This window comes from Bolinopsis microptera, chromosome 7 (assembly GCF_026151205.1).
Source record: "Bolinopsis microptera isolate Bmic1 chromosome 7, MBARI_Bmic_1.0, whole genome shotgun sequence".
Taxonomy (NCBI): Eukaryota; Metazoa; Ctenophora; class Tentaculata; order Lobata; family Bolinopsidae; genus Bolinopsis; species Bolinopsis microptera.
The window spans coordinates 5,971,447-5,998,345 of NC_087078.1; the positions used below are offsets into that span (position 1 = coordinate 5,971,447).

A 26,899-nucleotide genomic window follows, 5' to 3' on the forward strand; every position below is an offset into this window, starting at 1 on the left:
ATAACACCAAGCTCCAAACCTGTCTTTGTGAAGACTCTGTCAAAGAACTCTCTTTCTTTATCCTCAGAGAAGGTCCTTGACATCGCCACCCAAACAGTCTCCTCAGACATGTCTCTCTCCAACCTTAGGGATATCTATAAATACACCAGACCCACAGTTAAGAAGAAACCTAGAAACAAGCCAGGAGACACTGGTACCAATCATTCAAAGAACCAACAACCAGTGCTATTTTGTAAAAAACACACGAAGAGTAGTCCTCACAGGCCCACCAAGACAACCTACAATGTAAACCAGAGACGTAGAAAAGCAGATAAGAAGCATGCGAACACTCAATACAACACAGTGACTTACCACGTTAACCAGGACATCCAGGGGAAGGATCAGCGGATCAGGATGTCCAGTTCGACATCTAACAACAAAACCGGAGACGAGGGCGACTCAACACTGAACTTCTCCACAAACTTTTTTACACAATCCCCAGAAATGCGAGAGGATCACGCGAGAGGAGGACATGATCACGTAAGAGGGGGAGACGATGATGTTGTTAGCTCCATCCTCCTGGTGCCAAACACTCCAGACCCGTTGACTGGAGGGGAAATCTGGGAGAAGATCAGTGAAGGAAACAAAAACTCTTCTTCTACCTCGTGCGAGTACGGGGACACTACCACTGAATCCTCCCTAATGGACAGGAAATATCAGCTACTCTTGAAAAGACTCAGTAAGAACACTGCTCAGGAGAAGAAAATGTTGCTAAACTTGTTTGAAGATCTCGGAGTGTCAGAGAAAAGATGTGCCAGATTGTTGTCTACTATCAGGTGCCCAGGACCGATACCGTGAAAATGAATATGACTCAATTCTTTATATAACTCGGAAGGCTATTTGTGGGGTTGCTTACAACCAAATTCAAAATTAGGAACTTGACAATTTTGTTTCAAACGTTCTGATAAAGCTGAAGTGAACTTATAAAGGGGCGGTATTTTTACGCTTGGAGGCCACTAAATCATAAAATTCGCGAGTGGTCACTGATCGCAGTACAACTAACATGTTATAAGTTATTACTATTATATCATAGCATGGAATGTGACTTGGTACTGCACTGGTTATATTGGAAACAAGAAGGACTTTATAATTTACTATTTGTATTATATATGCTGTTTTAGCATACTCAAGTTTAATTTATCCTAAGCTAAAACTAGTTCCACTCAATTTCCATTCTTTTTACGTTTATTGGTATCATTCCGTATCATTCACAATTATTTTAAGGTCGACACAAATGTTGCCATAAAACTAAAATTGAACTGAAATACAAAAAGGATATCAATATCATACAATTCTAATTTTATTCTTGAAAGTATAAATGATAACAAATGTTAACGTATCAATTTTCTGAAAAGTTTATCCTTTAAAAAATTGTATACTGAAGAAAACAGATGCCTTGTTTTTCCATAAAACGATAATAAGGGTGCAGTGTACACTGTACATGTATAAAAACTACAACTAAATGTTTCTTTGGCCTGGACACCGACAGTAAAAAGCACCGCCTTGCTCCTTGCACATGAAGCCTAACAGTCAATGTTTAATTCGTGAGTCCGACTAAAAGCTAAGAGAAGACCCCAGAGGAACATTGTAGCTGTTAGTCAGATCGTGTCGAATAACTTTCACTCGGCAGCTCGGACGAAGCTTTCCAATGATCCAGGTTTTAGAAGATTCTGAAGAAAAAATTTGTTTAGTTGGAAACTTTAAAAAAAGTAAAATGTGATGAAATTATCGTAGAAATTAATTGTGATAGAAGTATAAGTCAGAGTTGATTACAATCCTACCTTATGCCAGTTGGTAGAGAGCTGCAGCCAGAGGAAGCATAACAGCAGACATTGCAAGGGCACCGTCACCTTCACCTTCTTCTTCACCGTCACCTTCACCTTCTTCTTCACCGTCACCTTCACCTTCTTCTTCACCGTCACCTTCACCTTCTTCTTCACCGTCACCTTCACCTTCTTCTTCACCGTCACCTTCAGTATCTTCACCTCCTTCTTCAGTATCTTTATCTCCATCTCCACTTTCCACTGAAAGATAGTAACGTGAGTTCTATGTTGAGATAAAGTAAAAGTAACACCACAAAAAATGTTATTCTATCACTGTCACTGGGCAGTGGGCACATAACGATTTAACGGTGGCACAGATTTAGTTTGTACACAGATCTAAAAGCTGTGAAAATCAGAGAAATCATCCTGTATAATCGAGAGACAGTAATGAAGAATTTTAAGATTTGAGGTTTAAACAAGTCTACACCGGTTAGAGGTCAAGGTTATTATCAGCAGCAAGCAGGCAACAATACATTTATTGAAAATTTTACATTGAACAAGTTGCGATTTTATTCTGCTGGTAAAACTTACCAAAGTTTGCCAAAATTTAGGGTAGAAAATATCATTTATTCAGCTCAAAATTTAGATCTTGAGATAAAACAGTTTGTGCAGTCAACAATTTGCTCTCAAGAAAAAAAACAACATAGGTCCACATTTGAAATTATAAAAAAGTAATTAAATTTAAGTAATAATACTCACCAGTGAAGACAACGCAGACCATAAGTCCCAGAAGTAAAAGCAGCTTGAAGTCCATTTTCTTTATCTATCAAATATAATTATTACGGTTTAAATTAAAATACTTCGGAGAAGTTTGTCGTGATCAAACTGAACAAAGTACAAATATTGAAAAATTTTATAATAAGTTGGTCATGAATATGGTGTGACAATGTAATGACACAGTCAGAATATACAGTAATTCTACTGATGAAATGTTTTACGCAGGAAGCACAATATTCGAACAAAAGTAAAAACTGCCATGCGTCAAGATTCGTAACATTAGTGGAGAAACAAACTTCCCAATTGCTAGAGTGACTATGGAGAGTCATTGTGAGTTGGTGGTTCTTTTAACAGACCAAAGAACTAACGCGTCGCTCAACCTCACGCTACTCCGTGATTGTTTGTTGATCACTTTCACTTTCATTCTAGCATCATTGTGCAGGCTGCAGCCCGCCCAATGTTGAAAGAGAAACTTCGTTAATTACAGAATTACCTAGCACTTATACAGGGGCCGGTGGCAGTCATTTTCTCAGGGTCTCTGTAATTATTTTTGTTGCGGTGGCGTCTAGATTGATGAACCTGTGATGAAATATGTGATCGTGTCAGGCAGCTGGGATTGGCTAAACCTCGAATAATCAAATTTACCAGTTCTGCTGTAATCTTGGATTGAATTTCATTTATCTTTGACTCTCAATTAGGCCTGGACCAGTTCCAAGTCTTTAAACAATCTTGAATCACATGGCGTTGTAGGGACATAATAGCTTTGGTATATAACTTTTGGACGAGTATTAATTATATTTTAACCTAGCATAACTAAAGTTTAAATACAATTCTTTCTCACTAATTTGTACCTGAAAATATCGCTTTTAATATTTTACCACCAAAGACTGTGAATTGTGATGTTATCCCTTTAGGCATTGTATGAATCATGTTTAAGATATTTTCCGAAGATTAAATGAAGCATGGGTAAATCAGATTTTAGTGAACGTGAATTGGTAAATATAGTGATAATTTGACCAAAAATGGTCAGAAGCGCAGTGGCGCATGCAAACTCCCGGGACCGAAATTAGTAAGAGTGTAATCAGTTTAATCGCATTGAAATCTATTTTCAAAAGTTTAAGTTCTAGTTGTAAGATTCACTATTTCCCTTGTGAAAAGAAAAAAGAAAAAAGATTCCAACATGCGTACCCTACGGCATACATAACTGGTGTAGTCAGTGTTGTGTGCAATAAGCGAGTTTTGTCTCCGATTTTTATAAATGTTGCACTAAAACTAAAAGTTGCCTCAAAGTGTAAACACGAATATAAGTCAAAATTTACAGTGAAGCACGATTAGGTCTAGTTGTACGTAGGCATAATTAGTCTTACGCATTGCAATGCAACCTTTTTAAAGAAAAATTGCAAATTTTGGGCGAAAAAAAATCGCGCGGCGACTATTATACCATAAAGTATTTTTGGCTATAACCGTGCTTCACGGTGGAATTATTGGTACCAAATTTATTAGAATTAGAAACAAAAATGTTGTGCCAACTCGACTTGGTGTGATCCTATAATTTTCACAATTAGAGACCATGAATTTAGTGGTGTTATTCATTCAAATTATTTGATAATTGCGGGGTACCGGGTAAACGTAAATCATAAGTGTAACGCCACCGTATAACTTTAATACCTAGTCCTACCCGACTGCAAATTACTAAATTAGTTCATACCAGGACAAATATTTAGTCATTAGAGGGGCACAATTGCAATTTTTATCAGACTTTTAAGATCCGTTGGAATTTCAGTGTCTTTCACAAGTCTCCATGATATAAGGTTTTCAAATCACGTGACTCAAAAATATCAGGTTTTCTAATCACGTGACTAAGATCCCTAACTGGCCAACTAACTGGAAGTTGTAATCAGACCACGACACTGCTCCAAATGACAATGATCTTTTATGAACTAATTTACAGCTTCAAATGATAAGGCTCTTCAATCTTCATGTTGAATGGCTCACCCGAAAAATTATCTTGTGACTTCGGTATTCACGGTATTTTATTTCTAGACAAACGAAACGGTCGTGCCAAACTTTAATCCCAACCCTAGCACAGTTACCAAAGCCCTTGCCAAAACCAATAACCCTAACCATATAAACTAACACTCCAATTTAATTGGTATTTTTAAACCTGGAATTTCTTAATCTAAACTCAATCATGAACAACAAAAATTAAAATAATCACTGAGTCCCTGAGAAAATGACTGCTAACTTATTTTATTTTTGTATAATAAACGAAGTTTCTCTTTCATCATTGGGCGGATTGAAGCCTCTCAGACACAAATACAAGTAAAAGTGATCACTGCAAACTTAAGATCTTATTCAAGTAATTTTTGTAGCTTGTAACTTTAAACGTTATTATGATAAAATTATCGTATTCACTCGATGAATTAACATAGCTATAGTTTTCTAGCGATTACCAAGGATTAATATATAAATGAAACATAATGGCTTCGTCTCAGCTGGTATCTTTTAGCTTTTTATTTAAATTATATCGTAAAAATTGGAACTCAAGGTTCCACGGATAAAATGTTAAGCGGTATAAAACCCTTAATCGTCATGAAGTTAATTTGAGGTATCACGTGTGCTATAACCACGTGCCCTTTGTGTGATCCTCAGAAAGCGTAAGAACCACCTGGTCATGCTATTGCTCTTATCATCCATAATTTGTCCTTAAATGAAAGTGAATGAAGCAGGAATTAAGGTACCGTTTTATAATTATATCATATGCATAAAGATTGAAACTCAAGATTCCACGGATAAAATATTAAGCGGTATATACAACCCTCGTGAAGTCAATTTGAGGTAGCACGTGTGCTACCACGTGCACTTGATCCTCACGAAGTGTAAAGGTGTAAGAAACACCTGGTTAGCTCTTATCATTCGTAATTTGTCCTTAAAGTGAAACCGAATGAAGTAGGAATTATTGAATTAGTCGAAATGACTAATCCAGGTCACAGTTCGAGAGTCTGGCACGATCTGAACGGATTCAAATTTTAATCATGGCCCGAGAAGATACTGACCGTGGGTTCTAGGATACACCTAGCACTAGTTTCAGCCCGAATTAATTCTGCCGTACCGAGGTGTGTGGCAACGGGGAAAATGGGGGAAATAGGAATCAAAGATCTCATGGTTTCCAAGTGGATGTGAAAAATTTAAAACTAAAACTAATTATTAAATTTTTAATAGTGTTTAACTTTAAGTTTACTTTCAGGATTGTGATTTCCAGTCTCAAATATTTCGAAAAGATTTGTATCTAAAAGATATGTTGATTACTGCTATGACTATGTAGTGGTTCAAGTTTCAACACCCCTTTCTTAGTTTCTTGACGAACTAACAGGAGTCAGGAGTAATTAAATCCATTTGATAATTCTAACGAGAAGTATAGGAGTGAATATTGAATATTGTAAAAGCTTGAAAGTATTCACCGAACCTTTCTTCATTCGGTCAATAATCGCCGCAGTGAATGGTAGGCACCCACCCAGCGAGGGTCCTGATTGGGTGACTCCGGTTCACAGTTCACACGTGCACTTAATCCTGGGTTCTGATTGGGTGACTCCGTTTAACACGTGCACTTAATCCTGAGATCCTGGGTTCTGATTGGCCTGTGACTCCGGTTAACACGTGCACTTAATCCTGCATCGTCTATGTCTTACAATCTTTACAGCTGACCCCTAATATATTACCATGGCTATTGCAGATTGCTTCATTGTAAATTACTCCCGCTTATATGTTGAAGTTATGAGTTGCACCAGCTGTGTGCAGTGCAAGTGAGGAGTAAAAACTGTAGTGATCATGTAGATAATATAAGGTAGTTGATCTGCCAATACAATTTATTATTTACCAATCCCCGGCCAAGCGGCTTCCACTAATTCAGTAAACCAAACTGGATGAGCTATCGAGGTGAAAAGTTTCATAAAAAAATATATTTACAACTACAAGTCAAGACGATCGAATTCGTAATACTGATTGATTGAAAGCTGGACGGTGCCAAGCTGTTGCTAATATACTAATATTCATATACTAATATAAACAAATAAAAAATACGCAAATAAGCAAATAAAAGAACTAATGACGTTCTGATATGTGAACAAGTATTCCAAATACCAATAATCTAATAATGGTACACATGAGATTATAATTATCTCGTGCACTAATTAATTGACGGCCGATGATATGATCTATAAAGCAGTGCACGAATTGTAGCACGTATACTGGGTCAGTCCATTAACAATAGACAAACAAGTAATAATATTGTGCAACATCTAATCATATCAAGTCTTGCAGTCACTTTTATATTCTTCTAACCAGTATTACGTCACAAGGTGTTCTCCCCTAATTCATGAGCACGTGGTATCAATTTTACTTTCGGTAGCTGAACATCCGACCATTTTAAAAACCAAAATCCAGAATTGGACCGTCGCCATGAGTGCCTCCTTTTCCCAAACAAAAGGAAATGTTCTCAAATGCAAAATGATGCCGAGAATAAAATCGGCCGCTCGCTTTTTTCATTCATTCACGGCCCTTGCGAATTGTATAAATGAGTTACGGTTTACCTCTTTATTACATCAATCACACTTTGTAGAAATATCGTTGGGTTGCTTTCGGACCAATACCTAACGTACTTCGGTATAACTATAACTCTATAAGTAAAGGGCGATAGTTAGTGTCCAATTAGCTGAGGTTTATAGAATCGTTATTGACGAGTACTGTCTCTGTGTAGTGCTGCTTAATTTATCACAATTGTAAATGGGAAAAGCGAGCGACCGATTTTATTCTGATCGGTATCATTTTAAATTTAGAACGGTAATTCAAATTGATATCATTTCCTTCTGTTTGAGAGAAGGAAACACTGGCGATGGTCCACAATCTACACTACCCAATTTTCGGTTTTGGTAAAGAGTATCACTTCTTTTTGGTTAACTTCAGGGTCCTTCACAAAGTCAAAATATAAACTGAGACTATGTCTATGGGTCAATCTGTTAACCTGGGTCATCTCGCTAATTTTGACTTAAAAGCCCGGACAAATCTACAAAGACCAAACCACCCAGAAGTCAGAACAACTGAACTAGATGAAGATTCTCGTTTGAGGATCTAGCGTGGTCACCAAGAGAGCTGAATGTTGTGGTACTGTTAAAAATAAAATCTCGTTACTCGATATCGTGAAGTTGGTCATTTATAGTTGAGAGTCGATAATTATACATTATTGTACTTGGAATTCTATGGTTAGATTCTTTGGGATCGATGAACCATTCCATCATGATACAATTACAAGTTAAGGCGAAATTTTAATTGATTCATAATCAAGCAATTTAGTTATATAATACTCTAAGAAATTATTATTTTAAAACAATTGAAACTCAAAATTACGTTTCGTGGCAAACGTCAACAATAGTTACCGTAAATAACAGTTAAATTCGTCATTACACAATTACGAATTATCCTTTAGATAGCTGAAAAGTCGAAGCTCAAAGATTTAACAAAACTCCCACTTCACACGATGATCATTAAAGTCCATGATTGAATTCCTAATTGATCGACAGATTGTCAAGGCAACCACACGGTTGCTCTTTCGTTTTCTTGAGATACCTCACAGATTTGAATATACCTATTCCTAACGCAGGCTAATGAAATTCATAAATATTCTATAATTTTGAATGGGCTCCCTGTAAGAATGTTAGAAACAGTATCAAACCAAATAATGTTATACAATTATACGGCCAATATATTTACACAAGCTGGCAACAAAAAACACAATAATTGAGCACATTTTTCTTTGATTCGCGAATGTTCGCGGCAGCAAAAAAGTTCTCCCTAGATTTTAATTAACACTCCGAGTAACGCAATACAAATAATTTCAGTCTGCTCATCCAATAATTTTTTAATTTCAAGAGCAGAAATCGAGGTAGGATGACAGTAAAGTGACAGAAATCTGGCCTGGTATTCCTCATTCAGTCGTTCAAGAGGGGTTGGGAGCAACTCCCGAGATTTTGTCTAACATTTTCCTGCAGATTTCCAACTGGTACTTCAGGTTAAAGTTCTCGTCGTTCAGGAACCCTACCCGGGTCTCCAAATTTTCTATCCGTTCGTTCGGCGCCTAAGATGAATAATATAATGGTTATAGGGGATGGATATTTTTGGTTATGGGATTTATTTTAAATGTTTCCTCTTTTATATATACAAGGTGTATAAGTATAACCGCATAAAGTGTGACTTTTTTCCACTTTAATAATTTTTGAAAAAATCAAACTTTACGGTTATTTTTAACTAAATTTTGTCAGAAACATAGTTGAATTTAAGGGTACACCCTGTATATAAAAACAAATTTAAGTCAAGGTTCACAGTTTAGCCCGATCGAATTAGTGTCGGTATATACATTTCACTCCAATGCTCCTCATTAGAGTTTTTACCACGTCACTCAGTAAGCTCGTTCAAATCAGCTTAAACTAATTGACACGTTCAAAGTAACTTTTAAATCACAGTACAAATCCAATCAGTGGAGGGTCACATGGTAACCGCGTGTTAAAATATAAGGCAGTATGTGACGGTCACATGGTAACCGCGTGGTAGAATATAAGGCAGTATGTGATGGTCGGTCAATCGCACTTACTGACTACATTTCGCAGTCAAACTATGCTGTACTTTTGGAAGAGTCCTAGTTTACTTAGCAGCTCAGTTACCTAGCAGCACCTGACATGAAAGTCCTGTACCTAGTCTGCACCCTCCTAGCCGTGACAATGTGCTCTGACCTTCATGTTATTAGTACTCCTGACGGTAAGCCTCACCCGGGACCTTGTGCAGTGACCTGCGCGGGAGTGGGCTCCCTAAAATGGGTAGACTCCAGTTACCACTTCACACGGTGCTACATTTCAGTGGATATAACCAGCTGTGGGTTCACCAGTACCCCCATAGTGATGGCAAACGTGCGGGCTTTTAACAACTTCCCTAATTCTCATTTAAGAGATGTGGATCAGTGGAGTTTGACGGTGTACTCCGAGGAAGGTGTTAAAGCGGAGAGAGCGAATAAAGAAGGATGGAAACTCAGCTGGATTGCTATAGGACACGTGTGTTAGTTGGAGTGAATCGGGAATGGAATTGACTTACTGGATTTCTTAAGGAGTTGGATCGATTGTTCATCGTTGATTTTATTGAATTTGAAGTTGTATCAATTCTAGATTTCAGCCGTTATTATCGATTGTTATATCAAAACAACCACTTTAAATCGTGACGTGAAAAGTAAAAACTATGGCCACATTTTATTGCCAAGCTGTGAAAGCAGAAAGCTGTGAATTATCATTTCTTGAGTCCTTATTTGGGATAAGTAACTTCTGTGATTGTTCTAACAATCATCCCTATTTGAGACAGAATTCAAATCAAGCTATTTGTTATTTGAATATTCGGACAAAATCAAACTCCTTTATGAGAGGGTTGGTGGACTGAATCCCTACCGCTACCCCCATAGCCCCATGGACCCTAACATAACCCTACCCATAACTCCATAACTCCAACCCTGACGCTTACCCCCATGGGCCCTAACCCTAGACCCTTACTTTACTTGTACTTGAAAAGGTCTCCTCCTAGTCGTTGGAGTGGCCTGCACCACAAAGTAACTCCTTTCTCCGGTGTATTAGACCTCTCCAGTGAGCCCTGTCTGTAGCTTGTTGTTCTGCATCTTCTATCGTGATGTTATCGACACCTGTGAAGATTGCTGCATCCTCCCGGACACATGACAACCAGTTTTTCCGAGGTCTACCTCTTGACCTTTTACCATGCTTTGGGATCCAGTGCAGAAGATAGTTGGGTATTCTTTCTTCTGGCATCCTCACCACATGGCCAAACCATCGGAGTCTAGCTGCTCGTACGAAAGTATCAACAGGGGCGATGTTAGCCCGCTTAAGTACATCAGCATTAGATACATGATAAAACCATTTTATTTTCAGGATTCTCCTGAGACATCTATGATGGAACACCTCAAATCTTTTCATCTGCGTCTGTGTGGTATTCCATACCTCACTTCCATAAAGCAGTATAGTGAGAACAGCCGCTTTGTAAATCCTGATTTTCGTTGGAGTCTTGATGTTGCGACTGTACCATATACTGCTGAGCTGATAGAATGCCCCAGAGGCCTTTTGAATTCGAGCTGAAAGTTCGTTGTCAATTGTTCCATTCGCACTGATGATTGCACCCAAGTAAGTGAAATTGCTGACCTGCTGTATTGGGAGACCTTCCACATTGATGTCCATAGTGTCGTCTTTAGAATACGGCCTCTGCGATGCACTTTTGCTGACAACCATGCTTTGTGTCTTGCCAGCATTAATCTTCAGACCCGCATAGGCACTGTATTTGCAGAGAAGGTCAGTGGTTTCCTGCAGCCCCTCTTTTGAGTTATCTAACATAGCCATGTCATCAGCGTAATCAGTGTCCAAAAGATGTTTCTCTTCTACCCCGGGGGCTGGCAGCTGTAATAAAGCCCCTTTGCTAATGACCTTGTTCAGTTCCATAAGGTATGCCGAAAAATTCAAACAAAAGTTGAAGACTGGTGGTCCCTGTATATCACCTTGCCCAGTACCCGAGTTGACATCAAACCAACCTGTAACCTCTCCATTGACCCTAACAGCACTAACTGTGTGAGTGAAGAACGCCTTCATAATTCTAATGTACTTGTCAGGTAAGCCGTAGTGCTGCATACTTCTCCAAATGAACTGCCTGTCAATTGAATCAAAAGCTGCTTTGAAATCAACAAAATTAATATACAGAGGGATATTATACTCAATGCATTGGTGTATAATACAGCGGAGTGAATAAACCTGGTCAATACATGAGCGATTCTGTCTAAAACCACTTTGATTTTCCCGGAGGAATCTTTCCATGCCATTGCTAAGTCTCCGCAGGAGTATCATCTGCAGGAGCTTCGAGGCTGTGGATCTTAATGTAATGCCTCTGTTGTTAGCGCAATGAGAGGTGTCACCTTTCTTTCCAACGATGATAATAACACCTTTGGACCAATCCTCAGGAATCTTCTCATCTTCCCACACTTTCTTGAACAACACAACTAGTTGATCGACCAACCCATCCTGTCCATACTTAAGTTGCTCGTTGGTGATACCATCCACTCCTGGACTTTTGTGATTCTTGAGTTTTTTGAGGGCATCAACAATCTCGTTTCTTGTAGGAGCTTCATCCGAATCGGAAAGGTCGTCAAAACTGGGTTGCGGAGGGATGATGTCTAGGTCAGAAATATTGGCCTCTTGCGGGGGAGGGTTCAATAGCCTAGAGAAGTGCTCTTTCCACCTTTCTTTCTGGGCATGTGGGTCGGCAATCAACTGGCCAGATACGTCTCTAACTGCAGTTGACTGCTTCTTCTTCTTTCCAGATATGACATTGATCTTCTGCCATACCTCACGTTGCTGACCTTTTCTCGCAGCTTCTTCCAAGTCATTGGCCATTCTACGTGCCCAGTTGTTAGCGTCCACCTTGCTACTTTTTTTAAAGAGCTTATTCAATCTAGAATACTCTGACCTGTTAGCGTTCGAATTAGGGTCTTTACGCTTAAATTCCTTACGGTTCTTCAATAATTCTTTTGTCTTCTGAGATTGGTGCCTGTCCTTCTTTTTTCGAGGTCTTTGCCCAAGGATTTCCATGGAAACTTGTTGGACAGTTGTCTTGAAGTTGTCCCACATTGATTCCAGGTCAACCTCAGGTTCCAAACAGTCAAATTTGTTTCTCAGAACAATATTGTATTCGGAAACAAGTGAATGATCACGCAGATGCTCAATAGCAGGAATCTCAAGCTTACGTTCCTGCTTCTTTTTCACTGACATACGCTTCATTCTCAGTCGTGCTCTTACCAAATAGTGATCAGACCCAATGTCAGCCCCTCTACAAACTTTTACATTTAGCAAGGAGCCTCCAAACTTCTTACTGATACAGATGTGGTCTATTTGGTTTACAGTACGACCATCAGGTGATCTCCACGTACCTTTATGTATATCCTTTTGCTGAAACATAGTGCCCCCGATGGTAAGTTGGTGGGCAATGCAAAAGTCCAACAATCGGGTACCATTGTCATTTGATGAGCTGTGAAGCGAGTGTCCACCAATGACACCTGACATAGAACTGCAGTCGGATGTGACCTTAGCATTAAGATCACCAAGCAGTAATTTTAAATCATGTCGGGGTAGCTCATCGAATGCACTTGACAACTGCTGGTAGAATTCATCCTTATCATTATCTGAAGCCCCCTCAGTTGGCGCATATGCCACAACAACAGAGATGTTCAGGTGTTGACTATGCAGCCTTGCACTCAACAAACGGTCAGATATTGGTAGATAGGAAATTAATGAATTTTTAGTCCTCTTTGAAAGGGTAAGACCGACACCTCGCCTTCTTATACCGTCCGTCCTCCCTGAATAAATAAGTAAGGAGCCATTATCCAGTAGCTCTGATCCTGTACCAGGCATATGGGTCTCAGTTATACCCAGCAAGTCCAACTTAAACTCAGAGAAATTCTCTGATAGCTGGAACAACTGACTTGAACTACTTGTCAGAGATAATACATTCCATGTCCCAAATGTAAGACCTGTTTTAGAATAATTCGCTGGCTGTTTCTTATTAGAGTCGGAGTCCACATGGGTGATCTGTGGAGAAATAAATCTGCTACAATGACGTGTTCTCCCAACACTCATCTGGCCACGGGGGTCCCTTAGGCTTTTCCCCGCCACCTTCATACTGGTATCATCCGTCCTTGCAGAGGGAGCCACACACCGTTTCTTGTTGTTACTTTGTGATGTTTCTGCAGCAAATGTTTAGAGAGGAAAAGTTGCCAGCATCTCGCACCCGGTTTTTTATCGACCTTTGCCTGTCTAGATCCATAGTGTTTTGTTGCACGTCATCTGTTTAAACTGGAGTCACCCAGGACAGATTACAATGCTTAATAGTAGCACCTCGAAAAGGATGTGATTCTTCATCACGCACTATGGTCATTGGAATAGGAGAGGTTATCGGTGACACGATCACTATTCCCTGAGATTAAAAATAATCTCTTGCCACCAAAACTCCAACACTACCGCTTACCCCCATGGACCCTAACCTTACCCATAACTCCATAACTCCAACCCTACCGCTTACCCCCATGGACCCTAACCTTACCCATAACTCCATAACTCCAACCCTACCGCTTACCCCCATGGACCCTAACCCTACCCATAACTCCATAACTCCAACCCTTATGAATCTATCGAAAACTCCAAACCATTGCTGCTTGCCGAGCAAAGTAGAATATACAGGGTGGCCCAGATCAATGAAATTTTACGAAACTTTCAGAAAATTAAAGTTTGACCCATATCTATATGCTCTAAAATTTTGGTGCAATTCTGATACGAATAACGGGAGTTATTAAACAGTTGCTTGTGGGCAGTTACTTCTGGGCAGTTACTTCAAACAAAATAGAGCAGTATAAGAGGCGAAACATATAATGTTCAACCAGTTTACAATCCTATGAAACCTTGATAAAATAATTACTCACCATGTCCTTAGAATTAATGCTCTCGCTAAGATTATTCGTCAGTTTCTTCCGTAACAATCCGATTTCTTTGTCTCTCTTCCCCAATTCAACTCTCAAGACATGGATTGCATCTTTCTTTCCTGAAATATCATTTGTTAAATCACCCAACCTTGGACTCAATCCAGAATATATAACATAATCCACTCTAAAGTTACGAGAGTTGTCACAATTTAGATCCATGTGACGAGTAAGTTCAACTTCAAAGAAACAGCAGTCCTCATTAAATTTGACTCAAAGACCCGTGATGGGCGTCATTATAACCGCACCTTGTAGCAAGTCCTTTAGCACTATCACTGACTCCTGATGTAAATCTGTACAACCTGCACCTGCAAGGTGGTCAATTGGTCAGTATTAGAAATCAAGACTTGGTTAATTTAATGAATTGGTTAATATATGCAAATGGTTATTAGAAACTAATAATTGGTTAAGTTAAAGAATTTTGTTAGATCAACTTATAAAGTAGTAACTAAAAAACAAAACCCAACAATTAAGAGCGTGATAAAAAGGCTCGTACACCTTATATTCCAATATACAGCTGATAAGTCGTTAAAATTAGTTCTCGCTAGATAAGAGGAAGGTACGATCAGTCATGCAAGCCATATTGATTTGTATGTTGATAAGTTATAAAAATATAAATTTACTAAAAATTTGCACAGATCTGATTGCTTTATTTTCCCATTTGTTCTATCGACTGCCTTTTTATTGGTAATCATGTATGGCTACGACTAATTAGTAGTGGTGGTGGGATCAGTGATTTTGGTAGGTAGGTCGAGTTCGATCGGGTTGTGCAGTGTGCACAGATTGATTTACGGTGATTAATTATAACGTTTGGCCAAAGTCACACTTGATGAGCATAAGCGACATAACATTAACATTGTGACCATATCCTCAAATGCAGCGAATGCAAACAAAGCCAAACATTTTGGGCGTAATTTCTTGTTTCAAATTAATTAAACTTCACAATATAAGTCATTAAATAAGTCAGTCAACCTGGCGGCTGGCACTTAGCCAAAAAGATAAATAAAGTGTAATGTACCGTCAGTTAGCAAGCAGAGCAGCCAATCAGAAATGGTACCTGTTTTGTCTGAGTCAAATACTACCCACCTGTTGGTCTGTGAGCACTCTGTGTTCTTGACATGCATTGTAAACCTGATGTCACGGTTATAGCGGTCAAAGCGTGTTTAGCAGGGTTTGTTAGCGCAATAGCGCATTACATTTTAAACTTAGCGCATCATACTTAGCGCATCATACTTAGTGCGTCATACTTAGTGCGTCATACTTAGTGCGTCATACTTAGCGCATCATACTTAGCGCATCATACTTAGCGCGTCATACTTAGTGCGTCATACTTAGCGCGTCATACTTAGTGCGTCATACTTAGTGCGTCATACTTAGCGCATCATACTTAGTGCGTCATACTTAGTGCGTCATACTTAGTGCGTCATACTTAGTGCGTCATGCTTAGTGCGTCATGCTTAGTGCATCATATTTAGTGCATCATACTTAATTTATAGCAGTGATAACCCTTTTTCACTCATCAGCCACATTCACTGGACAGCAAAATTCACGCTACTCCAAGAATAATGATTGATAGCCAACATCACACAGCTGTGAGCTACAAAACCACATCCTAACTCGAACACTCTACTCACTTTCCAAGCAGCTAGTAGAATGGTTCCTCTTCATGAACACATCACCCTCCTCCTGCTTCTGCCCGGGAACACTACCCTGCTTTGGTAACGAGCTCCCTGGAGCACTCCTAGTTGATGCACCCCGACTTGATTGACGCCTGACTGACACTCCGCGTCGTTGTTCCCCCCGGGTACTAGAGGGAGGAGTGTTGGGGGAGGAGGTGGAGTTGGGTGGAGTTGGTGGGCAACTGTTCTCGTCTTCAAAGCTGTTCTGTCTCAACTGCTTCAGATCTTTCTGTGGAAAGGGCGGATTATCATGAGCGTGGTACTGGCAATTAAGAGGTATTGTGCACGTGATTCTAAAGAACAATTGTGCCCATTCAATTAAAAAATACTCTCAAAGCATCGCTACAAGTGCAATACTGATCGTACTTTGATAGATTTAGAGTCGTTGCTGCTGATAGGTTTGTTGTTCGCATCCCCGAATATAAATGACAGTTTGTTTGTCTGGTGCTGTTTTGCAGCGTGGGAGTTGGAGGCAGGGCTAGCACATTGTAGTAGCCTGACAGCTAACCTGGAGAGATTAGGGTGGTATTATTTTACATTTGGTCGCTCAATTCATTGTGGGGGCAGAGCCAAGAATCAATCAATAAATTCAGTTTGTGATGTTCCTTAATACAGCACATAATTGTCTTACTCCCTCACAGCCCCATTCCCCAAACACAGCATCCTAAGTACAGGAGCAAACTCTTTCACTCTCAATCGAAATTGCGCCTCAGTCCCCTTTACTCCCCCTCCCTATAAACACAACACCTCCCCTACCTGCAGTCCCTGACAGCTCTAGCGTTAGTCTGTTCCAGCTCCTCGCTCTTCTTCCTCTGCTGGATCAACTTGTCGGTCAGCTTCATGATACTGTTCTCAAACTTCTGCTTTCCTTCTTCGTGTCTGCTGTCCTGTTCTAGAAGCTTCTCTTCCAACTGACTGTTCTTCTTTACCAGTTCTAGGTATGTAGTTCGGAGTCGCTCCTCGCTGTGCTTCAGGGACATCACCTCTCTGAAGATAGGGGTTCAGTTAAACAATTTAGTAACTGCAGATCGGATATCGCAGCAGTTAACGGGTGATACTCGTAAAATATTTGTTCCAAATATTGACGAGTCCAACTCGGCGCGCTTCTTGGTATTATAACCTACAACGCAGCAACAGCAAAATGTTCGTTCGGGTTCATCACAAGATATAACACACGAACCTGTCTCGAGAGAAGAGCTCAGATTGTAGATCAGTGTTGTGAGCCTCTATCTCGTTATAGTCTGATACTCTCTCTGACAACTTGCTCACATCCTTGTTCAACATCTTTATCTCCTCATCTTTCAATCTCAGCAGCAACTTCAGATCTAACGAAAATGAAGGGTTGCTAATGGCAGGGGTTAGATAAGTATTTTGATGTCATGGTATTCGTTAAACGCTTCTGCAACGAATAAATGACGTAAATTATTGATAATTGTAGACTCCAACGTTATTTACTCAGCAACTATTGAACTGAAATTTCACAATTTCAAAAGCTTACCATCGTTCTCTTGCGCTAGGTTATCAAACTCTTCCAGAAGCTTCTCTAGCCGCTCAACCTCGCTAGATTTATCTCGGAGTTGTTCGGCTTGGTCCTCAACCCTCCTTCGCAGCTCAACTTCTTGGATCTTATCTGCTTCCAACTCTTTCACTGTTTTCTGAACAGAATACGAAGTTATTGATCTATCTTAACTTATATTTTTATATGGTTGTTGATAGTAAATCGTCAATAATCATGAACAACTATAAAATAACATAAAGCAGCAACATAATCTATTTAAACATATGTTAAATGTTAATGTATGGTATCGACATTAAACGATCTCTTTGTCTTCAACAATAAAACTCAACATTAAAAACAGTTCGCTTATAAACTCCTCTTCTTTCTACTAATAATATGACAATATGACGGATTATTGGAGCGGAAACAGTTGCTTACTGCTTAGATTCCGTTGGGAAATAAGTGATTTCAATTTCAAGTGGCTATGAAAGCAACTTTACCCGATCTTCACGCAGCTCTTTCATTTTATCATAGAAGTAGATACCAATCCAACATAAAGCAACAACAGAAATCGTTCAAGCCATCGTTTAAAGGTTTGACTACACGCAATCACACACGATTAAAAACTTTCGAGCATAAAGAAATTTTAGCCAGAGCACTGATACCTTAACATTACACGATACAGAATTCAGCTCTATATCTATATCTCCCTCCCTCTCTCTCCATCTCTCGCTCTCTCTCTCTCTCTCTCTCTCTCTCTCTCTCTCTCTCTCTCTCTCTCTCTCTCTCTCTCTCTCTCTCTCTCTCTCTCTCTCTCTCTCTCTCTCTCTCTCTCTCTCTCTCTCTCTCTCTCTCTCTCTCTCTCTCTCTCTCTCTCTCTCTCTCTCTCTCTCTCTCTCGCTCTCTCTCTCTAGCACCACTTTGGCTAACGCTATTAATTAGAAATCATTTTCTGCTATTTATGGTTTGATGGATCTTGCCAGCCCAGCCCGCGTACACAAGAAACACAGCTTCTCTCTCTCTCTCTCTCTCTCTCTCTCTCTCTCTCTCTCTCTCTCTCTCTCTCTCTCTCTCTCTCTCTCTCTCTCTCTCTCTCTCTCTCTCTCTCTCTCTCTCTCTCTCTCTCTCTCTCACTCTCCTTTCAATTTCATTTATTTGCGATACAAAGTTTGGATTCTATAGAGTGAGCGTTGTTGGAAAGGTGAGATGGTGGCATTTTCTTTGTTGTAATGCTGATATTGCTTCAATGAACTATGCCAGGTTGAGTCAATGAGCTCAATGGAGGTTGCCCCTCCCACCTCTGCCTCAATAAGTTACTTAAACACGAAAAAAAGGTTATCATGAACAACTCCCAGCGGGCGCCAAAATTAATTAATTAGCCCTTTAAATTAATCAATTAGCCCCTAAAATCCTCAACCACGTTTTTACCTCTAGTTCGTCTAGTAAGAATAATATACAGCCCTCTGTTTACAAATATTAAACCACACAAAGCAAGTACCTTGAGTTCTATGAGAGTGATTTGTTGCTGCTTTAACTTGCCCCGGAGTGAATCAGTGTACTGGTCGTGGAGGGAGGTGGAACAGTGGGAACAATGTGGTTGGTCTTCTTCTGGCTCGTCCCATAGTTCCGTACTACTGTCCACGTCATGTCCTCCGTCACTACAGAAGGAGGGGTGGGTTAGAAGGGGTCGGGAAGGTAGCTCGGATGTAAATAGAAGTGGTGGAGACTGGTGGGGGGATGCCGGGGTGGCAATAATGGCATACACAATGGTATATTATACCTTATCGGACCTTATTTGGACGGACATTACTTGGACGCTGGAGGCCCTAGCGTTCATCTTAATGTCCGTTCAAATAAAGCCCGTTCAATTAATGTCCGTCCAAGTTAAAGTCCGTTGAAATTTTTTCAAAAGTATTTCCATTTCGAACTTTTTGTCAAGAATATGACAACTATGAAAGCTTTATTGTGCCGTAACGGTAAATTAACGACGGAAAGGTTATCCTTGGTTTGCCGGAGGCACAGAAAACTCTACTAGAATATGATGTTTTCAATTGGGTCACTTGGCGGAAAAAGTCAACGAAATTATGGCACTCAACAACATAGTTCATGAGCTCCTCCCCGCCAACATGACAAACTTGTTCCAGCCTCTAGATATTACGGTAAATCGTGTTGCCAAGGACATTGTCCGACGTTGTTATAGTTCATATTACTGAGGGGAGGTAATGAAACAGTGCTAGGAAAGCTCCACGTGATGTTAAGGTTAACCTAAAGTTGTCTAAGATAAAACCACTTCACGCCGAATGGCTTGTAAAAGTTAACACTGAAATGCAGGACCGGGGTAGTTTGATAAAAAAAGGTTTCCATAAAGCTAGAAATCACTGATGCTTGTTTAAGCATGGACTATTTCATGCACGAAAACCCATTTGATGAAGATGATATGTGATATTAGACACTGATCATGTACACATATTCTAACATTTTGACTGCTTAATGACTGCTTTTCTTACTTACTGTTTAAAAAATGGATTTAAAAATCATTTGCTGAAATTTAAAAAACGTCAAAAAATTGAAAAAAATTCTGATTTTTGATGGTTTTGAATGCCTTCGAGCGTTCATATTAATGTCCGATCATAATTATGTCCGTTCATGTAATGTCCGTCCAAATAAGGTCCGATAAGGTATAATGCAATGTAACTTCGTTGAGATAATCCGGCCAAACGGAAATTTACAGTGAACATTTGCTTTGAATCAAATTTAGATTTACTGGAGCGTATATATTTGAAGAGATGGGTCGGGCGTTGACTTATTAGTGTCATGGTATTTTTTAAAGTTGTTTTGGCGCTTCTCTGACTTTTAGCTAACAAAAAAGCAGTTTAAATATAATTAAAGTTAAATTTCTGATTGACAGATTCTTTGTCAAGTATCAATGCAGCTTCTGCCGAATCATACTCAAATTATTTGTCATATTCAAGTATTCAGTAGTGTTGAAAGAATAAGTCACCAAAAGATTTAAATACTCCCAAGAGTCCCGGTTTAATCTGGGCTCAACTGTAACTGAGGGTGGTGCACAATTGCACATTATAAATCTAGAGGAGGGGTATACTAAATACTCACATATTATATAATAGTACTAATTAATCAGTGATTAGTAGAACGATGACAGATTTTGGAGTAATCTCGGAGAGGGTGGAATAATTTACAAACTTCTTTTAATTGCGAACATTGACTGATATTGTCTTGTTTAAAAAGAGACTAAAGACTCATCTCTTTCAAAAAGTATTCATATAAGTATCATATAATATCTTTATCATGAAAACCATACTTCATAAAATTGTAAGTTCTTATGTACATGTTCATGAGTCGCTTTAGATGGCTTGAACTAAATCTTTGAATTTTGAGTTTTTTGGCTATAAAGCGATGCATAAATTTCTAGCTATTACTATTATTATTAATTGATTATTTGAAATTTGGAGTTTAATTTATTTCATCACTTGAGTAGCTATGCCTTAAGTAATTTGTTGAAGCATCATCGATTATAATTCCGACAATTTTGATACTCCACCACTAGGGCTAATTCAAACTTACTGATTCTCATCGTGAATTTGGCATCCCGCCGACAGAATATCATCAGATCCAGAATGATTCGCACAATTACAGATTGAGCAAAAGATAATTGCCACCGATTTGTAGACTACCAAATTGATGGTAAGAAAATGTATCACTTAAGTAGAAAGGATGAAAACAGTGGATTCAGACTCACCCCCTCCCACCCCTCTCTCTGTTTTATGACTGAAACTGAACTTACCCATTATTGGAGCTAGGGTAGCGGTTCCTACTGTTCTGGGGGTACTCCACTTGCAGGTGATTCTTGTTTACTGACATGATGGGCACCTTGGAGGAGGAGGAGGAGTGCCCGGTGACCACGGGGTGGAGGGCCTCATTTTCCGGGTCCTCAGGAACTAGCATCTACTCCATCCTGGACAGGGGGCTAGTGTGAAACTGGAAATAGTTGGCGAGTATTTTAAACTATGGAAATTAGAAAATTGATTATGTTATAGAAGGTAATGAAAAAATAAGATCACAGATTTAAAGATAAAGAAGCGACCCTATGTTTAAATTTTATTTTAATGATCCCTTCTTCATCATATTTGGTTAAATACTGTTAAGACTTTCCCAGTCCCCACAAAAACTCTACAAGGTATTCAAAGCGACTGTAAGGAGTAATACTAATGCACCCTTAAATAATAGGTACCATGTTTTAGTCTTATACCTTACTCGGGATTATTATAACCGGGATAAAGTGGTGGGTTTTGGAAGATTCCGCCATATTTTTCCCGGTCAAAAATTTTACCAGTCATAAAAAAACCCGCCGACTCAGATTATGGGGTTCCAAGGGGGTGGTGATCATCATATTTTACCTGAAGTCTCATATGTGCTAGAGAAGACTTTTGAAGCAGTGGATGGAGGGCTGTAACTTTATTGGCGGTTGCTACCATAATTTCGTTATAAAAATCACAATTTGGTTATAGAAATCAGATTTCAGGGTGGACCGTGATTATCACTTTTCTTGCCCATGAAGTGAGTAAACTGTGCCACTATTTCATGGTCCACGGTGGATTGATTACTGGAGCAGTTGAAGATGCAAAGCCAAGACGTTCCCCAATACCAAGCGGTGGGCAGGAAATTAAGCTCCGGCTGACCTTCAGAGCAGTAGCCCCATTAGCGGACAAAATGAAAGTCTTGTTAAGACAACAATACAACTTCGAATTTGACGGTCAGCAGCAGGGGGATATCAATAATGATAATGGAGGGGTCATTAGGGCTGTAGGACTATTGAGCGGAGGACTGTTGAGCGTAGGACTGTAGGTCGGTGAAGGTCGAAAGTAGGACTGTAGAGCGGTGTCAAATCGCCAGGGTAGGACTCTAGAGCGGCCGCCCTTATAGATCTCACAACATGAGGACTTTAGAGCGGTACGATCCTAAAATGAGGACTGTAGAGCGGTGGACTGTTGAGCGCGAGCGGTGGACTGTACATGTAGGCCGGTGAAGGTCGGAAGTAGGACTGTAGAGCGGCCCTCCCTTATAGATCCCATAAACATGAGGACTCTAGAGCGGTACCATCCTATAACATAAGGACTCTATAGCAGTTGAAAATTTGAAGATTGAACACTCAACAAAGCTAAGTTATAAATTGAACTGTTCGTATCAATGTGATTTCGCTAAGTAGAGTACCGATCAAGTTCGTGCAGATCTCTCTCTCTCTCTCTCTCTCTCTCTGTTCTGGTCAACGGTTTCTGGCCTCTTACTTAATGAGGGAGGCCTTCTCGCCGTGCCCACAGAATGCAACTCCTGCTAGTTCGTGCAGATCATTTATGAATGAGGATCGCATCGCGTGACGCTTTAGCGCCTACTAAGGATATCTCATGTTCATCAATCTGGTGACGGGACTGATTCAGATCAGATCCCATCGCAGTGCGATATCTTGTTAGGATTTCGAAGGTATGGTATAAATATCACGGAGTATCCAGTTTTCGTATATCAAATTCGAGAGTCCTCATGTTATGGGATCTATAAGGGAAGGCCGCTCTACAGTCCTACTTCCGACCTTCACCGGCCTACAGTCCACCGCTCAACAGTCCACTGCTCTACAGTCCTCATTTTAGGATCGTACCGCTCTAAAGTCCTCATGTTGTGAGATCTATAAGGGCGGCCGCTCTAGAGTCCTACCCTGGCGATTTGACACCGCTCTACAGTCCTACTTCCGACCTTCACCGACCTACAGTCCTACGCTTAACAGTCCACCGCTCAATAGTCCTGCTCCCGACATTAGCGATAATGAGAATGAGAATACGCTTTAATGAAGATTTGACTTATTATTGCTATAGATTTATTTTCCTTTAAATACTAGACGTGTCTTTTTTTCTATTTCTGAGTAATATCAGTAACTGTAAATTGAAATAACTTCTTTAACAAGTAACAAAAACAGAAATTTCGGTTGAAAATTTGTTGACCTCTGAAAAAAAACTTGAAAGGTCGGCCACCGGTAAATACATGACCGGGATAATTTGGCGGGTTTTGGGAAATTCCGCCATATTTTTCCCGGTTATTAATTTTCCCAGTCATAAATTAACCCGCTATAATATTCCCGAGTAAGGTATGCAAGTCGTTCGAGAATAGCAAACCTAGTTAAACGCTTAATTGTTACAAGCAAAAAATAGCATCTGCCTATACAAACTGCTATAGAAACTTTTCCAGTGTATACACTATACATTGGACTCATGAAATGTGTCTATCATTCCAGAGATTTTTAAGCTAAATTTGTTAACATTCTATCATTGTGATGAAGACTATTGTAAATAGCTTCACCCATTTGAACGACACAAAGAGGTTAAAAAGGAACCCACTGAGTGCTTCAGCGCTGAAATGGATTCACAAGCAATAAATAGTAAAATATAAAATAGCTGATGTACTATAACGGTCCTCATATTAACATAAATCTATTAATAATAAAGAAAAGCTCCGTTGATATTAAGGTATGCTTTTCCTTGTATTGGGATTATTGTATTGCTGTCAGCCAATGAGAAGTGAGATTTATAGACGCAAGCCAATTACAGGCAAGAGATCTAAGCACGTGGGTAACCATGGAAACTTCACGTGTACCCGGTGTGATTAGCTAGCACAAGTCATTAAGGAGACCGGGTATAGTTTGTACTGGAACAAATCTGTGCAGATTAGGTCTTAGAATGCTTTCTAGATTAATCATAGCATATTTTATGATTTCTTCAATACTCCAAATCATGACGTTTGCCAAGTTTCAGCGTTGACGGAAATCGTTTTACACCGTTCTCATATTCAACAGTGTGATCTCGATAAGAAAATGATAAGACAACAGCTGCTGAACTATGACATCATTCTGTATTCAGTGTCAGGATACGGGACTACATCCTGGTATCACAGTGCACAAACTGACTACCTGTCAGCCACTGTATAATATCTACAGCTAGGCACACTTTGGGCACACTTGGGGCACACGGCACACCTGGGACACAAAATTGAATTTCCTGGGGCACACTTGGGGCACAGTTGGGGTACAGTTGGGGCAAAAAGTTACTTGGGGCACACTTGGGGCACACTTGGGGCAAATACAGTTTGGGCACACTTGGGGCACATTTGGGGCAAATACAAAGGAAATACAACCGAGGAAGAAGAGTTGTTTGTAAATGGATACTTGGGGGATTTTGTAGGACTACAGACGAGTGTTTTCTAGTGGAATTTCCTAACAACCGGAGGGACCACCACACTCTCCTTCTTGATAAAGCTCTACGTTGCCCCAGGAACCACCATCTTGACTGACAAGTGGAGAGGTTACAGTGCTCTTCCACGCTTCCACGGTATGGATTTGTACATCTTGTGGTCAACCATTCAAGAGGCTTCGCTGACCCCCTAACTGGCGTTCACACCAACGCATGTGAAGGGATGTGGTTTCACGCAAAGAGACACATGCTCCGTGGCCATTGAAGGACCCGTGCAGACTCTGAAGCCTAAGAGATAGCCCTCTGTGAGTTCATGTGGCGTAAGCGTCATAACCTCACCCGATCGGACTCATCTGTGAGAAGAGCCTTTAATAGCGAAATTCATAAGCTGATGAGAAGAGTATTATCCTGAATAGTTGAATGTATAATTTTATTAATGTATTGGTTGTATTGGTTTTCAGGAATTAGGTTAATTTTAATTAAATTAAAAATTACGTATACATTGTTTGTCACTTATTATTACACCAGAAGATTGTTTACCTTAGTCATTTTTTGCCCCAAGTGTGCCCCATGTAACTTTTTGCCCCATCTGTGCCCCAAGTGAGCCCCAGCTGTTCCCCAACTGTATTTGCCCCAAATGTGCCTCAAGTGTGCCCCAAGTAACTTTGTGCCCCAAGACGTGTGCCCCAGCTGTATTTGCCCCAAGTGTGCTTGCCCCAAGTGTGCCCCAAGTGTGCCCCAAGTAACTTTCTGCCCCAACTGTGTCCCAAGTGTGCCCCAGGAAATTCATTTTGTGCCCCAGGTGTGCCCAAAGTGTGCCCCAAGTGTGCCCCAAGTGTGCCTAGCTAGATTACCAAATTGCCACAGAATCATAATGGTAACACGAATCCTGTCCGACAGCAACTTTTTCTTGTGTTTGAAGTGATATCTCAAATTTGGCAAATAGAAATTCACCCAAACTTGCACATATTATTCAGCATATAACCATCATACTTGATGGAAAGTTTCAAGAAAATCGTATGGTAGGATCCGACATAAACTATTGTCCGAAAAACCTAACTTTGGAGGCGGACAGGAGTCGCTGTCGGACAGGAGTCGCCCAATATACTATAATATAGAAACTACAGACTTCCTAGTTTGTTGTGATCTGAAGTTAGGATTTAGACCAGTGCTCTATCACAGCGGTCATTAATTGGTATATTGGTGGTTACTAATGAGTTTACTCTGTTATTACGTTGAGCAAGCATAGTACCTATATGTTAAGGAATCCTGCTTATTAAACAGAGTCACGGAGGAAATATAAAGTCCTTGCAAATTATGGCTAACATCATATTAATTACGCAACTATTATTATATATTTTATTATTAGATGGCAGTAAAGAAGGCTTTCTAGAATAGTTGATAGTTATGTTATGTAGGATATTGGTTTCCTCAATACTCCAAATCATGACGTTTGCCAAGTTTCAGCGTTGACGGAAATCGTTTTACACCGTTCTCATATCCAAGAGTGTGATCTCGATAAGAAAATGATAAGACAACAGCTGCTGAACTATGACATCATTCTGTCTTCAGTGTCAGGATACGGGACTACATCCTGGTATCTCAGTGCACGAACTGGCATATACAATATTAATTATACACATAATTAACTCTATAATTGGAAATGGCTAATGATAATAAAAGCTACAGACCTGTCGGCTTGTTTGGATTGGGTTAAGATTGTCGTGGTCTGTTATTAGAGTAACTGGTCTATTTGGGTTTACAAGAGGTTTATTAGTGGTTTACTGGCATATTAACTGAATCACGTGATACAAAAAACGTTCAATTGAATCTTGAAATTACACAATCTATTAGCCCAATTGTTATCCGCCACGAATATTTCACCAAACAGCGAAGGTGTTTGTATACTATTAGTAATCTTATTAGTTAATAAGATAATATGTGTGTTAACAAATATTTACCATATTCAACGTGTAAAAATTATGATGTTTTCCTGATCAATGTATGAATTTAGTGAGACGGCCAATGCCTTTGACAAATTATTTAGTCAGCAGATAAAAATATAACCGTATAAGCGTATATAACTGCCGGTATTCCATCCTCACTGTGATGAGTTTGTGAGTTGCTTGCATTGCCATCAATTGTTCTATTTCATTACTTAGTAAGTTAGTATGTAACGTAGTACTTACTCGGCAAGTAAGGCTTCAATCTGTGAGTGCTACAAATGAGTTAGGATCTTAGGAATTTAAGACAGCCAGGTTACGAAATGGGAATGT

The 26,899-nt window shown here is 39.7% G+C and overlaps 2 protein-coding genes across 3 annotated transcripts; both read right to left on the reverse strand.

Annotated features, from left to right (window-relative positions):
* Positions 1 to 1,276: 1,276 nt before the first annotated feature.
* On the reverse strand, positions 1,277 to 4,184 carry LOC134818957 (neurofilament light polypeptide-like). The gene is made up of 4 exons (XM_063828694.1): positions 4,173 to 4,184; positions 2,562 to 2,626; positions 1,821 to 2,063; positions 1,277 to 1,709 (listed from the first exon to the last, which is right to left on the reverse strand). Exons 2-3 carry the CDS (start codon positions 2,614 to 2,616, stop codon positions 1,822 to 1,824), a joined length of 297 nt encoding a protein of 98 aa, XP_063684764.1. The 5' UTR covers positions 2,617 to 2,626; positions 4,173 to 4,184; the 3' UTR covers positions 1,277 to 1,709; position 1,821.
* A 3,794-nt stretch (positions 4,185 to 7,978) lies between these two features.
* Positions 7,979 to 21,371, reverse strand: LOC134817936 (shootin-1-like). Of its 2 annotated transcripts, XM_063827310.1 has the most exons (11): positions 21,176 to 21,371; positions 18,869 to 19,028; positions 17,371 to 17,527; positions 17,053 to 17,197; positions 16,629 to 16,859; positions 16,239 to 16,380; positions 15,828 to 16,101; positions 15,280 to 15,324; positions 14,442 to 14,501; positions 14,137 to 14,255; positions 7,979 to 8,709 (listed from the first exon to the last, which is right to left on the reverse strand). In XM_063827310.1, exons 1-11 carry the CDS (start codon positions 21,334 to 21,336, stop codon positions 8,572 to 8,574), a joined length of 1,632 nt encoding a protein of 543 aa, XP_063683380.1. In that variant the 5' UTR covers positions 21,337 to 21,371; the 3' UTR covers positions 7,979 to 8,571. The 2 variants fall into 2 exon arrangements, with proteins under 2 accessions (XP_063683380.1, XP_063683381.1); XM_063827311.1 differs by lacking the exon at positions 15,280 to 15,324.
* Between the last annotated feature and the right edge of the window lie 5,528 nt (positions 21,372 to 26,899).